Below are 18,164 nucleotides of genomic sequence, written 5' to 3'. Positions count from 1 at the left end.
AAGGGTCGACCAGTCACAACAGATCATCCCAATTAAATTCTCTGAGCCTCAGTTCATTCACCTACAAAGCAATAACAATCTCTCCCACACTGGCAACCTATCCCAGACTCTTCCTGCCATGGCAGAGGGCTACTCATTAGAAAGGGCAGCCAGATCAAAGGAGTCTTTCCCTCAGCCCCATCTCATAATTCTCTGATGTGACCCCATCCCCTCCCCTCCTCTTCTCTCTCCCTCCCTCCCTCTCTCCTTTCCTTCCTTTCTTTCTTTCTCTTCTCCTTCACTTCTCCCTTTGAAATTTACCGAGAATCTACTCTGTACCCATCTTTGTGCTAGGCTCTGGGGATATAATGATGACTAATAAAACAATGGCTACTAATGTTTTAGTACCTAATGAGAGCCTAACTACATACTAGATGTTTATATATACATATTCATTCTTGGAAATAAAGAAGCAGCATAAAGTAAGTAGAAAGAGAACTAGATTGGCTGCCAAAGTTTTGGTTTCTACTTCCAACTTTGATATTTGTCCATCCATCTATTTACCTAAAAAATATTTAGACAATATTCATGGTATGCCAGGGGCAAGCTGGGTACTAGTAAATCAGATACTGAATTCACTGTGAACTGTAATAAGTTCTTTCCTTAGGCACTTATAAGACCTCAGATTCCTCATCTGAGAATAAGATTGTACTTGATGACCTCTAATGAAATTATAGCTCTAAAACATAATGACAGCCACCATCTGGACTGAGAATATGGATAGATAAGATGAGCAGAAGATGGGCTGGAGAGATCTCAATGGTCAGGTCATAAAAATCTCCTATTGCAAGCTAAGAAGTTTCGACTTTATCCAAAGGACAGTGAAGAATCATTAAAGGGTTTTAAGCACTTGAGTGATGTGGTCAAATTTTCAAGTTAGAAAAATGATTTTAGTTGATTTGTAAAGAATGCATTGGGGAGGAGGTATGTGATAGGAGTCAGAAAGACCAGTTAGGGGGCAGTGTAAATAATCCAAGAAAGAGTAAGAATGGCCTGAATGATAAAGGGTGGGAAGGATGGGGAAGAAAGATGTAATCTGAGAAACATAAAGGTATTTATTTATTTACTTATTTATTTTAAAAGGGAAAACTTGACTCGTAGTTTTTTGTGGTTTTTTTTTTTTGGCTGCATTGGGTCTTCGTCGCTGTGCGTGGGCTTTCTCTAGTTGCAGTGAGCAGGGGCTACTCTTCGTTGCGGTTCGCAGGCTTCTCATTGCGGTGGCTTCTCTTGTTGCGGAGCACGGGCTCTAGGCATGTGGGCTTCAGCAGTTGTGGCACACAGGCTCAGTAGTAGCATGACCTTGGGAAAGCTCATCCCCAGTCATTTTATCTGGAAAATAAGGGCTATCTCCCCAGACTTGTTATAAGAAATAAATAGGGAAAAAACATACAAAAGTTCTTTGCAAAGAATGAAGTACAAATGTCAGTTAGTCTTAAAACCTCCACCAGGTGGTCCTTAACAGAGAAGGGTGAAAGGTACAGGGCCTGGGCCACTGCAGAGAAAGATTTTTTTTTTTTAAGCCTTACTGATATATCAGATTATTCATTGTATTTGCAGGCTGTCAGCTTAATTATTAAGGTCCTCTAGCTGATAAACTGCCGTGGTCAAATACAAATCTGCTTTTTTTAAACTTTTTTCATTTAAATTTATTTTTGGCTGCATTGGGTCTTCATTGCTGCACGAGGGCTTTCTCTAGTTGTGGCAAGTGGGGGCTACTCTTTGTTGTGGTGCGTGGGCTTCTCATTGCGGTGGCTTCTCTTGTTGTGGCACACGGGCTTCAGTAGTTGTGGCACATGGGCTCAGTAGTTGTGGCATGTGGGCCCTAGAGCACGTGGGCTTCAGTAGTTGTGGTGCGCAGGCTCGGCAGTTGTGGCTTGCAGGCTCTAGAGCGCAGGCTCAGTAGTTGTGGCACATGGGCTTAGCTGCTCCGGAGCATGTGGCGTGTTCCCAGGCCAGGGATGAAACTTGTGTCCCCTGCATTGGCAGGCAGATTCGTAACCACTGTGCCACCAGGGAAGTCCCCAAATCTGCTTCTTAAATTGACTTTATTTTTTTAAGTAAAGAAAGCATTCTAGGGGAAAACAAACTGGTGAAAAACGCTAGTGAAGTATTTGAACAGATTGATTTCCTAGCTTTGCAACCTTGAGGGTCATGTCTTTTGTGGGGGGTATATGAAGTATTTAACGTGTTTGCTGCATGCTGAAGCCAGGAAATGCATTTAGGGCTCAGAACAGGAGTGGGGAGAGCATGTGAGCTGGTCTGGGCCAGCAGAAGATTGGGAAGTGGCCAGGACAGGATGTTGACAAGCAAGGTTTTCAAGGATAAAACCTTGGTTGTTACTTTGTGGGAAGACCTAGGTACAAGACCTAGCTCCAACACTTTCCTCAAACACTTCTCCATCTTCTCACCTATAAAATGATGGGTTAGTGTAAGGGGGTCCATCTGTTCTCACATTTCAGAATTCTTTTCTAATTGGGTTTTTGAAACTTCACTACAAGTCAATGGTTGGCCCTGTTACATTTATTACTCTCAGCTGCCTTGTAAAGAAGGCATTCCTAGTCCTTTTTCTTTTTGCAAAGGATATACTGAGGCCCAGAAAGTTTAATAATTTAACTGATGTCACATAGTTTTTAAGTGGCAGAATCAGGTCTGTAATCTAAGTCACTAACTCCATATCCCACATTCTTTCCCCTACAGAGGTATACTCATTGCTGTGCATTGTGATAACCATTAACTGAGTGTCAGCTATGAGCCTGGTGCCAGAGGCTTTATAAACATGGACCCATGAACCAACCATCTGTATAGATCATTATCACATTTCACAGTTGAGGAACCTGAGATTCAGAAAGGTTAAATAACTCACTCAAGCTCACGCAGCTAATTAGTGGCAGAGCCTAGATTCTACTCTAGATCTGATAGGTTCCAAAACCTGTCCTCTCTTCAGCACATATACCAGACCTCTGGTGATCCTTGGACACTCTCACTATTAGAATATTTTAAGAAAAGAAGAGAAAAAGAAAGAAAAGAAAAATAGAGAATGTTTTGGTCTTGACTTCATTTCAAACTTCTAGCAGAGAAACATTTCTGAGGCCTTTCAGAAAAAGAAATGTCCAGTCTGTAAAAAGCCCATTGTCATGGTGAATCTATGTGAAGCATATTCAAGTGTTCACTGTACTTACTACCTTTATTGTCAGCTAGAGCTGCCACAACAAAATACCATAGACTGGGTGGCTTAAACAACAGAAATTTCTTTCTCACAATTCTGGAGGCTGGAAGTATGCGATCAGGGTGCCAGCCTGGTTGAGTTATAGTGAGGGCTCTCTCTTCCTGGTTTGCTGATGGCAGCCTTCTTGCTGTGTCCTCTCACGGCAGAGAGAGAGCTCTGGTGTCTCCTCCTCTTCTTATAAGCATACTAATCCCACTATGAAGGCCCCACCCTCATGACCTCATCTAAACCTAATTATCTCCCAAAGGCCCCATCTCCAAATACTATGACATTGCGGGTCAGAGCTTCAACATATGAATCTGGGGGGACATAAACATTCAGTCTACAACACTATCTACACATTCAGTTATTTGAAAGTATATGAACAGATTATATTCTCTAAATTCACTTTTCCAAGGTGTTCAAGGAGCTAGTTATAACCACTTCATAGGATTACTGCAAGTATAAAAATAAATAGCCTGTAAAACACTGAGCTCAATTTTTGGCACACAATAAGTGCTCAGTAAAAGAGCTTTTAAAAGGAGAGAGAGAGAATGCTGTCAATTGGCTAGAAGCCAGCTGTTCACTGGAATACACTGTATTGCTGTGATATTGCGACATAATAAGTATATATTTGGTCTTCATCCCTGTTCCTGGCACAGGGTTCCTAAAAACCCTTGAAATTTCCTAAGTGATAAGAGCAATAAAGATGTCTTTTTGTTGTTGTTGTTTTGTCCACGCTGTGTGGCATGCAGGATCCTACGGCATGCAGGATCCTACGGCCTGACCAGGGATCAAACCCCTGCCCCTGCATTGGAAGTGCAGAGTCCTAACCACTGGACTGCCAGGGAATTCCCAAAGGATGTCTTGATATTCATGACAAACCCCTTTCAACCACACCCAAGTTTATGTTAATAAAGTAACTTTTGGAAAGCACCTAAGGATGGGGGCTAGTTGCCAAGGAGACCAAGCATGTTATTGAAGATTTGAAACTTTCAGTCCCACCCCTCCTCTTGACCTCTGGGGAGAGGAGAGGGGCTGCAAGTTGAATCAATCAGCAATGGCCAATCACACCTATGTACTGAAGCCAACATAAAAACCAAAAAGGACGAGAGCTTCTAGGCTGCTGAACATGTGGAGGTGCTGGGAGAGTGGCACCCTCTAGAGCAGCGGTCCCCAACCTTTTTGGCATGAGGGACAAGTTTCATGGAAGACAATTTTTCCACAGATGGTGGGGGATGGGGTGTTCAGGCGGTAATGAGAGCAATGGGGGGTGACAGATGAAGCTTTCGCTCCCTGGCCTGCAACTCACCTCCTGCTGTGAGGCCCGGTTCCTAACAGGCCTGGACCTGTAGTTGTCCATGGCCCGGGGGCTGGAGACCCTTGCTCTAGAGGATCCACATTCCTTTCTGCATACATTGCCCTATGCATCTCTTCCATCTGTCTGTTCCTGAGCTACATCTTTTTATAATAAACCAATAATCTAGTGACTAAACTGGTTTCCTAAGTTCTATGAGCTGCTCTGGCAAATTAATTGAACCCAAGGGGGGTGGGTATGGGAACCTCTGATTTATAGCCAATCAGTCAGAAGCACAGGTCACAACCTGGACTTGTGTGTGACTGGCATCCGAAATGAGGACAGTTTTGCGGGGCTGAGCTCTCAACCTCTGAAATGACGTTATCTCCAGGTAGACAGTGTCAGAATTGAGTTGAACTGCAGGACACCCAGCTGGTGTCAGAGAACAGCTTGGTGTGGGGAAAGAACCCGCACATTGGAATTAGTGTCAGAATTATAACTGCAAAGCTGTATTTTATTTCCCTCTTACATTTCAGAGACAATTTCAAATCAGGAATTTTCCCAACTTCTCTATTCCTTGTGTCCACCACCCCATTACCCCTGAAGCAGATGACAGCACAATGGACTTGACCCTCCACTTCTACTGCCCCCTTCCCAGTCTACCCCAAATTGCTGGCCAGGAGCAGGCTCCTAGCTCCTCAAAGGTGAGGCTCCCTAGTCCTAGAAACTGAAAAGACAACCCTCTCCCCTAGCTTATCACTGGAAGCAGTGAAAGAAGCACATATTTTATGACAAATCAGCTTGCTATAACAGAAAGCATATCACTTTGATATCATAAAGATCCGAGTTCAAATCCTTCCTCATCCTTCAGAAGCTACATATACTGGCCAAGTAATACAACCTGAATTAAACTACCAGTTACTTTGCTAAAAGAAGAGTACTATAGGGTTTATGATTAATAAGATTATAATTAATATATATAAAGTACTTAGTATGTGCTTGCCAAATGGTAATTAACACTCTTTAACATAACCATTATTGTTACTAACAATAATAACAAATGTTTACTCTAAAGCATTGTATTTGGCATTTGCTTACAGATTATCTCACTTGGATCTTTATTTCTCGCAATGTGGAGGAAAAGATAACCTGAAAATCTGCCTACTCCGTAACACTTAGAAAAGCTGGATAAAAAGTATAACAAACAGTTTATGTTATATAACAAACACAGGCAGACTTGAGATTTTAGGAAAGAAAAAATTCTCCAGGGTCAAAAAATGAAATGAAAAATCAGGAACTCTTACAGTGAACTGATATGGGGATGCTCTGGGAAGGTTTTTTGGTCTGGGCAATCAAAGGGCTTGCTTTTCATAGCTATGGCGGGGATGGGAGATGAAGCTCTGGGCCTTGGAGAAGCCAAGAGCTGGAACTCCAATTCCCCTGCACAAAGCTGAGAATTTAGAGAAGTCATAAGTCAGTTTAAAAGAAAAAAATTTGTCTGAAAAGTACAGAGACAACAGGAAGCTAAGGGTAAAAAAGAAAGTTTCCCGAAGAATTTGAAACCTTGGCCTGTGTGAAGTTTGAATGTATTCTACTTCTGTGGAGTTTATACTATCTGTGTAGTCTTAGAATCCCAGCAGAAAAATTAACTGAAAACATAGTTCCAGGGACTTTCCTGGTGGCACAGTGGTTAAAAATGCGCCTGCCAATGCAGGGGACACAGGTTCGATCCCTGGTCTGGGAAGATCCCACATGCAGCAGAGCAACTAAGCCCGTGAGCCACCACTACTGAGCCCACATGCTGCAACTACTGAAGGCCGTGCACCTAGAGCCCATGCTTCACAACAAGAGAAGCCACCGCAATGAGAAGCCCATGCACCACAACAAAGAGTAGTTCCCACTCGCCGCAACTAGAGAAAGCCTGAGCGTAGCAACGAAGAAACAACTCAGCCAAAAAACTCCATAGTTCCAAGGCTGATACCGATCTTCAGTGATTAGTAGAAACAAAGACAATCCTCCCTCTCTCCCTATGGAGTACTAATTATCTCGTTTAATTCTCATAACTATCCTGTGAAATAGATAACATTATCTCAATTTATAAAATAAATTAAATTTAGGGAGGTTAAGCAACTTGTCCAAAGTCATCTAGCTATTATCTGAAAGAGCTTTAAGAATCCGCCTGTCATTGCAGGTGACACAGGATTGAGCCCTGGTCCGGGAAAATCCCACATGCCCCACAGCAACTACGTCCGTGTGCCACAACTATTGAGCCTGCACTCTAGAGCCCGCAAGCCACAACTAGTGAAGCCCACGTGCCTAGAGCCTGTGCTCCACAACAAGAGAAGCCACCAAATAAGAAGCCTGCACACCACAACGAAGAGTAGCCCCCGCTCACCGCACCTAGAGAAAGCCCACATGCAGCAACAAAGACCCAACGCAGCCCCAAATCAATCAATAAATTAATTGATTATTTAAAAAAAGCTTGCCCAAGGCCAAGTAAGGGAGAGAATTCTCCCTGGAAAAGTGCTGTCTGAGCTCAGAGCCGAGATCTTAAAGGATAAGGTGAAGTTGTCAGGGGACAGTGGCATTCTAGACAGAGGGACAACATACACAAAGGCAGTGCAGTAGGAAACAGCATGGTATGCAGTCAGGAAAAAGATCAGCCTTCAGAATCAGCAGAGGGTTCAAATATCTATTTTTGTTTGTGGCCTCTTACTTCAACTGTAGTTTCTCATCTGTGCAATGGTGATAATAAACCACACCCTGTACAACTACTTCTAAGATTAAAGTTAAACATGATATGTAAAAGTGCCCAGCACAGGGCTAGGCCCATGGTAGGTACTCAGTAATAAATAAATGTTACCTCCCTTCCTTTCTCCTAGTTGGCAATTCAATAGACCATTGTCTTAAGAATGTCATTTCCATCTGCACTAGACCCCAGACATGTCTCCCTTCTACAAGTTCCCAAGCTTTACTAGGGCTTTTGGAGGTGCAGTATACCAAAAGTCATTCACAATGTTATGAGATAACATCCTTAACCACCATTTCTCAAAATGAGAGCCATCCCCACACCACTCACCTGTGTAGGCCATGTTCTTAGGGTTGCCATAAGGAGCCCCAGGCTGCACGGGGCTATAAACAGGGTTCATCGTGGACAACTGAGAATCCTACAGAGACACAAACAAACAAACAAAAAAACAGCATTGATTAATGATTGCTCATTCTCCCTGACATCAACTTCCGATCTATAATCTTCAGGTCACACTCATAGAGAAGCAACACGGTATAGTAGAAAGAGGACTACAAAAAAGCCATTTGTTTGTATTTGGCCCATGCTAGACACTTTTCCCATTGTACACATGAAGATACTGACAGGCAGAGAGGTGACACAATTTGCCTAATGTCAACCCCGGCCTTTTGATTCTCAGTTCAGTACTAGTCCCACTATCCCACAGATGCCTCTACCATGAGTGTACTGTGTGGCACTGGCCAAGTCCCGTCCCCTCTCTGGGCTTCAGTGTCCTGATGTAAAATCAATTACTTTAGGCTCTCTGAGGCCCTTTCTAATTCTAAGGTTGCTGGTCTAGGAGCTGGGAAAGGATGCAATTCTACTCTTCACCAGGGAGCCCGAGTACCTGGTGATAAACACACAGACTGCTGGAAGAGCAGCAAGTGTGTCACCCACCTTTTGCACTTACAGAGGACAGGATACTAGTTACTAGCAGTTTTGGAAAAAAATGGGAATTTACGGCCATTGATCATTTTAATGCAAACAAGGAAACACAGCCAAGATCTCTTTCAAAGCTTATTCAAGGGAAAGAAACTAGGAAATTTCTGTGCAATAAGTATCACCTGCACAAGTGATCTGTTAATTATCTTAATGAAGCACGTTCTCCATTCTGATTAATGGAAAATCTGTCATTAGGCTCTATTACCGAGCCAATTTGTCCCCCTTGTTTAGGGAACCAACTCTGACACACAGGCCAACACATATTTGAAAATGTCTTCAAACATATTATTTACACGTCATAAAAATCAAACAGTTCCCTCCTAACTAGGCTCACATGATAGATGGACAATTTTTTAGGTCATTTATTTCTCCCATAGCACCTCAGGATAGGAAACAAGTCAAACGCTGAAGACAGGCAGTTAAAGTCAACAGCTGGCTTGATGACGATTGCTCTGAGATTAATTACTCTGTCCAGGGTTCTGGAATGAGAGGTGGAGGAAAGATGGGTTCCCAAAGAGAGGAAGGTGGGGCAGTCAAACAGGCAAAAAAGGACATGATGTTGGTCAAATTCAGAGGATAGAACTTGAAATGTACCCAATGCGCAGCCCTGCCAAATCACCCCAGGGCAAGAGGCTAGATTAAACTACCACCAATTGACAAACTGAAACTAGAACAATTTGAGGATAAAAGTTACAGGAGATATACCCACTGCAGCACAATTTAAGGAAAAAACACGCAGCCAGAGTTATCCAAGAATACAGCCAAGTACACTCTCTCTAAATATAAGCACTCTCCTGGCAAGGTGCTAAGAAAATTAAGAGAGTTCACAGATGTTAAAATACACTGCAAACTATAAAGTGGCATGCAGATGTAAATGATGACGGTGATTGCCCTGGATCTCTCTTCCACCCGACCAGTTCTCTGCTAAATAAGCCAGAGTAAGGAAGACTGTGCTAATAAGCAGCACAACGGGCCCTGTAAACATCTGAGCACTCTCCTACGGAGAAGGTACTCTGTGCTGCTGATTGGACAAAGTTAGAAATTGCTTTTCATAACCAAAGAAACTCATCAGTTTTGAAACTGGTCTCCTGCTGCTCCAAGATGAGGGCCACAGTCTCATGAGACCATGCCTGAGTAGCACTCCACAACAGTATGGATTCCAATCTCAACTAATGACTGGCAGAAATGAGATCTGCCAGGGGTTCAGAATTTGGAATAAGAATAAGACAGCTACTTCTGGGGAGTGGCTCACAGGCAGACAGAGTTCCTGGCTTTCACGAGAAGGTTAGCCTTTTACGACAGAATCCACACACTGTTAATAGTTTCAGGGACAGGCTAAAAATGAGTAGGAAGATCACAAGCTCTACAATCAGGCAGATTTAGGTTAAAATCCTAGAACTGCCACATACCAAATGTGGGACCATAGGCAAGTCCACTAACTTTCTTGAGTATCAGTTTCCTCTAGCCTCAAAATGGAAAAGAATAACACATACTTTGTAGAGTTGTTGTAAGGCTTTTGTGTTTTTTTTTTAAAGCTAGGTTTACTGAGGTATAATATACATACAGTAAAATTTACTCCTTTTAGGTATACAGTTCTGTGAGCTCTGAAAAATGTATATAGTTGTACAAACACCACCACAATTAAGATACAAAGTATTTTCATCACCCCCAAAAGTTCTCTCATCTTTGTGGTCAATACCCTGCCCACAACTCCCAGCTGTGGCAACCACTGATCTGTTTTCTGTTGTTTTGTGTACTCACATATCAACTTTTATTTTAACAGATGAAAAAAGTGAGGCTGAAAAAAGGCAAATGAACAGTCCGAGGTCACAAAATAAGTAAGGGACAAGGTCAAGATTAGCACCCCAAATGGATCAAAGACCTAAATGAGAGAGCTAAAAACATAAAACTCTTAGAAGAAAGAAGAAAAGATAGCCTAAACCTTTGTGACCTCGGACTTGGCAATGGTAATTATGATACCAATAGCACAAACAACGAAAGGAAAAAAATAGATAAAATGGATTCATCAAAACTAAAAACTGGGCTTCCCTGGTGGCGCAGTGGTTGAGAGTCCGCCTGCTGATGCAGGGGACGCGGGTTCGTGCCCCAGTCCAGGAAGATGCCGCATGCCACGGAGTGGCTGGGCCAGTGAGCCATGGCCACTGAGCCTGCGCGTCCAGAGCCTGTGCTCCGTAACGGGAGAGGCTACAACAGTGAGAGGCCTGCGTACCGCAAAAAAGAAAAAAAAAAAAAAAAACTAAAAACTTTTGGGACTTCCCTGGTGGCACAGTGGTTAAGAATACACCTGCCAATGCAGGGAATATGGGTTCGAGCCCTGGTCCGGGAAGATCCCACATGCCGTGGAACAACTAAGCCCATGCGCCACAACTACTGATCCTGCACTCTAGAGCCCGTAAGCCACAACTACTGAGCCCAAGAGCCACAACTACTGAAGCCACGCACCTAGAGCCCATGCTCCGCAACAAGAGAAATGCACCGCAACGAAGAGTAGCCCCCGTTCTCTGCAACTAGAGAAAGCCTGTGTGCAGCAATGAAAACCCAACGCAGCCAAAAATAAATACATAAATAGATAAATGTATTAAAAAAAATGGCAAGGAAAACTAAAAGCTTTCGTGTATTAAAGGACACCATCGAGAAAGTGAAAGACAACCCACAGAATGACAGAAGATTTTTGCAGATCATTTACATAAGGCATTTGTATTTAAAATATATAAGGAACTCTTAGCTCAATAATAAAAAGGCCAATAACCCAATTTAAAAAATGGGAAAAGAATCTCAACATACATTTCTTCAAAGAAGTTATATACATGGCCAATAAGCACATGAAAAGATGCAAATCGAAACCACGAGATACCACTTCACATACACTAGGATGGCTATAATCAAAAAGATAATAAAATGTGTTGGCAAGGATGTGGAGAAATCTAGACCCTTATACAATGCTGGTGGGAATGTAAAACGACATGGCCACTTTGGGAAAACATCTGACAGCTCCTCAAATAGTTAAACACAGAGTTACCACATGACCCAGCAATGCCACTTCTAGATATATACCAAAAGAAATGAAAATGTATGAACACAAATGTTCATAGCAGCATTATCCATAATAGTCAAAAGGTGGAAACAATCCAAATGTTCAACTGATGAATGGATAAATGAAATGTGGTATATCCATACAATGGAATATTTGGAAATAAAAAGGAATGAAGTACTGATACACACTACAACATGGATGAACCTTGAAAACATATTAAGTGAAAGAAACCCATCACAAAAGGCTACATATTCTGTGATTCCATTTTTATGAAATGTCCAGAATAGGCAAATCTACAGAGACAGAAAATAGATCTGTAGTTGTCTAGATTAGTTCATGATATATGAAATTCACATCTCTTAAAATAATTATTATAATGCAGTACTCACCCACATCTACTTTCACACATACCTACTTCCTGAACGTTTCTTCCTGATAACTCCATAAGCAATTCAAACTCACAACATTCAAAAGTAAACTCAACATTCTTCCCCAAGCCCATTCTTCCATCCAGTATTGACTGTCTCACAGTTACTGACAATCCATCCACCTGGCACTTTAAGCGAGAAACCCTGAAAGTCATCCTAAATTCCTCCCACTCTTTCACACCCAATCACCAAGTCCTCATAAACTTAGCTTTCTCATTGCTACTGCTCTCTAGTTCAAATTTCAATATCTCTTGTCTGAAATATTAAACAGTCCTAAGGGGACTCTTTTCCCCCATTCTAACCAACTCTAATTAATCCTTGATATTCTTTATTAAAGCATAGGTTGGATAAGGGCATTACTCCCCTCAAAAGCCTGGGGAATAAAATCCCTACTCCTTCACATGGTATAGAAGATCCTCTATGCTCTATCTGGCATGGGGCTCAGGAATATATGTATTTGTGTTTCTAAGGATATTTTGATGCCCAGTTTGAAGACACTGCCTGAGACTTTCTATGTCAAATGCCATTTGTCTTACATAAGCTTGATAGAGGAATTGAGATACAGCAGTGAACGAGACTAATAAAAATTCCTGCTTACATTCCAGTTGGGAGGGGGGAGGAAGACACAAAAATTTTTTAAAAAGTAAAATATACTGTATATCACATGGCAGTAAATGCTAGAGAAATCCTCTGAAGGTGGACAGAGAGTACCAAGGGGAGGAGGTACAATTTTAAATAAGATAGTTAGAGAAAGTGTTATTGAGTGACATCTAAGCAGAGACCTGAAAAAGCTGAAGGAGCAAGCCATGCAGGTCTCTTGAGGGGAAACTGTCCAAGTAGAGAAAACAGCAAAGGCAAATGTCCTGAAGTGGAACCATGTCTGAGAAATAGCATGAAGGCCAGTTTAGCTGGAGCACACACAGTGAATGAAAGAGAAAAGAGTAGGCAGTGAGATCAGACAGGTGATGAAGGCCAAATCATGTACAGCCTTGTAGGCCAGTATAAGGACGTTGTTTTTTATTCTAAATGAGATTAGGAGTGTTTCAAGCAGAAGAGTGACTTGATTTGACTTCATTTTAAGAAGATTACTTTGTTGAGCTGAGATCAAAGAGCAGGAAGGCAAGAGGAGAATCAGGGAGATGAGTTAGGATGCTATTAAAATGATCCATATGAAAGGTAATGGTGGCTTGAAATAGGGTGGTAGCATTGGTGGTGGTGGTGGGAAGTAGTCATATTTTGGGTATAATCTGAAGATCAAGCTGATGGGAATTACTAACAGATTGACTATAGAGTATGAGAGGAAGAAAGACATCAAGGATGACTCCAAAGTTAACTTGAGAAACTGGAATAATAAAAATGCCATTTACTGGGATGAGAACTATGAAAGGAGCATGTTTTGGTGTAAAGGACAGAAATTTGGATTTGGACTTAAATTTGAGATGTCTAAGAATTCTGTTTAAAACAATGGCTGGTATACAATGAGCATTCTGTAAAGGTAAACAACCATTACTACTATTATAAATATTACCTCTACTACCAGCAGCTACTATTTATTGAAGATCTACCAGGTGACAAGTACTGTGCTACCAATTTACCTTATTAGTCCCTATAAGTCTTATAAGATCACAATGATCTTGCAAAATAGGTATTATTTTCACTGTACTATAGGTGGATAAACTTAAGTCCAGAGAAATGAAGCAACTTGCCCAAAGTCTCATAACTAAGAATTGAGAGAATAACCAGGTCTTCTGATTCCAATGTCCAAGCTACTTCCACTGTGCTAGATGAGTTTGAGTTTCCCAGTCTCCCTAGTCTCCCAACCCAGCACTGGTTTCTCCTCTGGAATAGCAGGCCCCTCCCTAACCCTCCTTTAACTCGGGGCCCCTTGTGCTCTGTTTGGACCCTGATAGATCCCACCATGGAGGCAGTTCAAATCTACCTACTGGGTCCCTGCTGGACACACACAGGCAGTTATGAGAGAATAAAAGCACTGTCTGCCTGACTTCTATTCCTGCCAGCTGTCTAGGATCTTAGTTGCGATATGCTCCCGATCCAACCTGATTTTACTTCTTAAGTAAGACAAGTAAGATAAGTGCCTGTTGTGCAAGTCCCGTCTAGCTCCCTCTCCAGAGCCAAGTATGGAATTTCCCCTGTTCCCTGGGGTTGAACCACAGTAAGTCTACATTACTTGTGTCAGCAAACACAACTCTGCAATAGCTTCCCATCTTATTCAGAATAAAATCCAAAGTCCTTATAAAGGTCTACAGGACCTTATATGATCTGGTCTCACATGCCCACCTCTCTAGTTGCAACTCCTACCACTATCCCTTGCTTTCTCCACTCCACTCACAATGACCTCCTTGTTCCCTGAACACACATGTATGCTTATGCCTCAGGGTGTTTGCACTTGCGCTTTCCCACACCTAAAATGCCCTTCCCCCAGATATTCAAATGGCATACTCCCTTACTTCATTCAGGTCTCTGCACAAATTTCACCCTGCCAGAAATTACTTCCTTAACCAACCTATCTAAAAATAACTACTACTGTTATTCTCTGTCCCCAATTCCTGCTTTACTTTTCCTATTGACACCAATCACTAACTGATATATTTTCTTGCATATTTGTTTATTCTTTCCCCCATTAGAGTTATAAGTTCCATGAGAACAAGGATTCTGTTTATTTTGTCTCGTATCCCCAATACCCAGGATATTTCCAGCATATAATGGGCACTAAATGCATAGTTGAATAAATAACGAACCATCCTTCATGCTACTCCAAAAAACAACTCTGGAAAAAGTTTCAAGGTGCTTGGCACTTCTTGGCATATCTCAGTCAACTACTTGGCTTCACATCTCTACAGCATTTACTTCCAATATTCAGAGAAGCCTCTACCGATAGCTCATCTTGGGCAGAACAAGCAATGGTGAGCCAGGTGGTGGCATGATGACTGAGGAAAACAGACAGAGGTGCTAAAGACCTCCCTCTTAGTGGAGCTGGCATTCATTCCCAGACCGTTTTGCAAATAGCCTGCTGCTGCCCTTAAAACCACCTGAAGTATTTCTTTCAAATCAACAGCAAAATCTATGAGCACAAAATGACAAGAAAAAAGTTCCAGGGTTGCAGGATGAACACTTGGAAGTACCATATGCACAACAGGTTGCAGTGTTTAAAATTAGTGTTGTAGTTTACACACTGCTTTAAACTTTTTAAAGAACCTTACCATTTACAAAGGTTATACAGGTGGTCCCCAAATCAGGATGGTTCGCTTAAGATTTTTCAACTTTACAATGGTATCAAAGCAATAAGCATTCGGTAGGAACATACTTTGCATTCTGAATTTTGTGCTTTTCCTGAGCTAGTAGTATGCAACACAAAACTCTCTTGTGATGCTGGGCAGCAGCAGCAGCAGTGAGCTGCAGCTCCAAGTCAGCCATGTGATCGAGGGTAAAGAACTGATTTACACTTGCAACCATTCTGTAAAACTATAACCATCCTGTTTTGCACTTAAAATATAGTATTCAATAAATTACATGAGATATTCAACATTACAAAATAGACTTTGTGCTAGACGATTTTGCCCAACTGTAGGCTGCTGTGTTCTGAGCATGTTTAAAGTAGGCTAGGCTATTAAATGCATTTTCAATTCACAATGGGTTTATTGGGATGTAACCTCATTGTAAGCTGAGGAAGATCTGTAGTTTACAATGAGATTTTAGCCACTATTTCACTGGATCCGTTGAAGTAAGCAACACAGGGATAATTAATTTCATCAGACAGATAAAGAAATTAAAGCTTAAAGTTTTTGGGGTTTTTTTTTTGCGGTACGCAGGCCTCTCACTGTTGGGGCCTCTCCCGTTGCGGAGCACACGCTCCGGACGCGCAGGCCCAGCGGCCATGGCTCACAGGCCCAGCCGCTCCACGGCATGTGGGATCCTCCCGGACCCTGCATCGGCAGGCGAACTCCCAGCCACTGCGCCACCAGGGAAGCCCTAAAGCTTAAAGTTTTAATGCATATTAGGATGGACACTGTAGGGAAAAGATATAGATAGTGTCTGCCCAAAGGAGGTTATGGTCTAGCTAGGGAATTTTAAAAGTTAAATAAAAATAAAGATGCCATAAGTAACACAAGGAGGTGGAACTTCTGGAATACCTAAACTGCTTAGCAAACTCTTCCCTAAAAGCAACAATAAAACTGACCAAGATGGTCAAAAACAACCATTTCGGGCCTCTGAAAATTAACCAAAGGCATACATCAAGTTGAGAAATGTTTATTCAAGAAGAATTACTGAACCATATTAAGAACAGTGAGAATCTGTGGCAATTTAGCCTGAAACTGCTCCTACCCCACAACCCCCAGCTCCCTGGGGGTAATTCCATCAGGCCAGGCCAAGAGGATGACTCTTGCCAGAGTGGGCTGATTTAATTTGAAGCTGAGTGTAGAAAATTTGCTCTGGATATTGCCCAGGGTCATTGTCAAAAACAATAGAGGGACAATCTGGGGAACAATAGTAAGTTATCCAGGAAGGCCACTACTACAGCTGGCCTAAGGTCATAATGCTAGTTAGGGCAGGAAACAGGCCTGCAGATAAGCCAGAAATTTTAAAGGGAGTGCTGGGGAACAAAAGATAAGACCCACTATGGGATCCCTGGTGATCTATAAGCTTTCATACCTGCTAAGGAGAAACTGGAGAGGTCCTAGCTATCTACTGATCCTATGTGAATGTAAGGTCTTGAACACACTGAAAGTAAAGGCTGGAGCAGAACTGCAAATTGCCTGGACTTTGAATGCATTCCCCGATCAACAAACAAATCCATCAACAAAGGGTAGAAGATTTCCTGGCCTAGGATTGAAGCCAGTCATTGTTGATCACTAATCTATGCTGACCCAGGGGTGACCTTTAAGAAGCCAAGTTTAAAAATTAAAACAATAATTTTAAAAATATGACCAGAATAAATTACTTGCATGTTAAATAAATAATTAAATATGCATGGTTAAAAAGAGAGAGATATCAGCAGTCACACACTACAAAGGAGACAGATACTACAGAATTGTCTGAACAAGTCACTGACTAAACCAAAAAGAAAAAAAAAAAAAACCCAGCAAGAACCCTCCCATCCGCTAGTGGTGGAAGAATCTGAATCCAGTGTTGCTATATTATCTAAAACATAGTTTTTCAACCAAAAAAATCATAAAACATGCAAAGAAAGAGGGAAGTGTGACCCATTTACTGGGGCGGGTGGGGGGGGAAAGGAGACTACGTATAGATATGGCCTCTATGGGGGCCCAGATGTTGGAATCAGCAGATAAATATTTCAAAGCAGCTATTATAAGTACTTTAAAGAACTAAGGGAAGCCATATTTAAATAATTAAATTAAAGTATGATAATAATTACGCATCAAATAGAGAATGTCAATAAATAGAAATTATAAAAATAACCAAATGGTAATTGTTCGTTTTGTTTTGTTTTGTTCACTTTTGGCCGTGCTGCACGGCATGTTGGAACTTAGTTCCCTGACTAGGGATCGAACCCATGCCCCCTGTAGTGGAAGTGCAGAGTCTTAAATGCTGGACCACCAGGGAAGTCCCTGGAAGTTGTATTCTGAAATGAAACATTCAAGAGGACTCAAAAACAAATCTGGGCTGGCAGAACAAAGAATCATCGAACTCAAAGAGAGATCAACATAGATAATGCTATCTAAAAAACAAAAAGAAAAAATGAAAAATGAAGTCAGAGACCTGTGGGAAACTCTGGAGCAAACCAACATACAAGTAATGGGAGTTCTAGCAAGAAGAAAGAAAGGAGTAGAAAAAATATCTGAAGATATAATCATCAAAAGCTTCCCAAATTTGATTTTAAAAACAAACAAACATTAAACTATACCCAAGACAGACAGTGAACTCCAAGTGGGCTAAACACAAAAAGAGCCACACCTGTACATATCATTAACTGTTGAAAGCCAAAGAGAAAATTTTGAAAGTGGCAAGAGACAAAAACTTATCAGATAAAAGGGATCAACAATAAGATTAACAGCTCAATTCTCATTAGAAACAATGGAGGCCAGCAGCAGTGGAATAATAAATGTGCTGAAAGAAAGAAAAAAAAGTACCAACCATGATTTCTGACCCCAGTAAAACTATCATTCAAAATTAAACGTAAGGGACTTCCCTGGTGGCACAGTGGTTAAGAATCTGTCTGCCAGTGCAGGGGACACGGGTTCAAGCCCTGGTCCGGGAAGATCCCACATGCCATGGAGCAACTAAGCCCATAAGCCTGTGCTGTAGAGCCCACAAGTCGCAACTACTGAGCCCACATGCCACAACTACTGAAGCCTGCATGCCTAGAGCCTGTGCTCTGCAAGAAGAGAAGCCACTGCAATGAGAAGCCCATGCACCACAACGAAGAGTAG

The 18,164-nt window shown here is 41.8% G+C and overlaps 1 protein-coding gene across 2 annotated transcripts in view; it reads right to left on the bottom strand.

Annotated features, from left to right (window-relative positions):
• FAM168A (family with sequence similarity 168 member A) overlaps positions 1-18,164 on the bottom strand; it is a 207,043-nt gene that overhangs the window by 51,820 nt on the left and 137,059 nt on the right. For both annotated transcript variants that reach the window (XM_082626561.1, XM_082626562.1), the window contains exon 2: positions 7,621-7,708. In XM_082626561.1, the coding sequence (XP_082482687.1) occupies positions 7,621-7,690 (70 nt within the window). In that variant the 5' untranslated portion in view covers positions 7,691-7,708. The remainder of the gene's footprint in view (positions 1-7,620; positions 7,709-18,164) is intronic.

The sequence above is a fragment of the Mesoplodon mirus genome (assembly GCF_964341445.2).
Source record: "Mesoplodon mirus genome assembly, chromosome: 7".
Classification (NCBI taxonomy): Eukaryota; Metazoa; Chordata; class Mammalia; order Artiodactyla; family Ziphiidae; genus Mesoplodon; species Mesoplodon mirus.
Note: the sequence above shows the minus strand (reverse complement) of the source record. Positions and strands in the feature narration are given on the sequence as shown.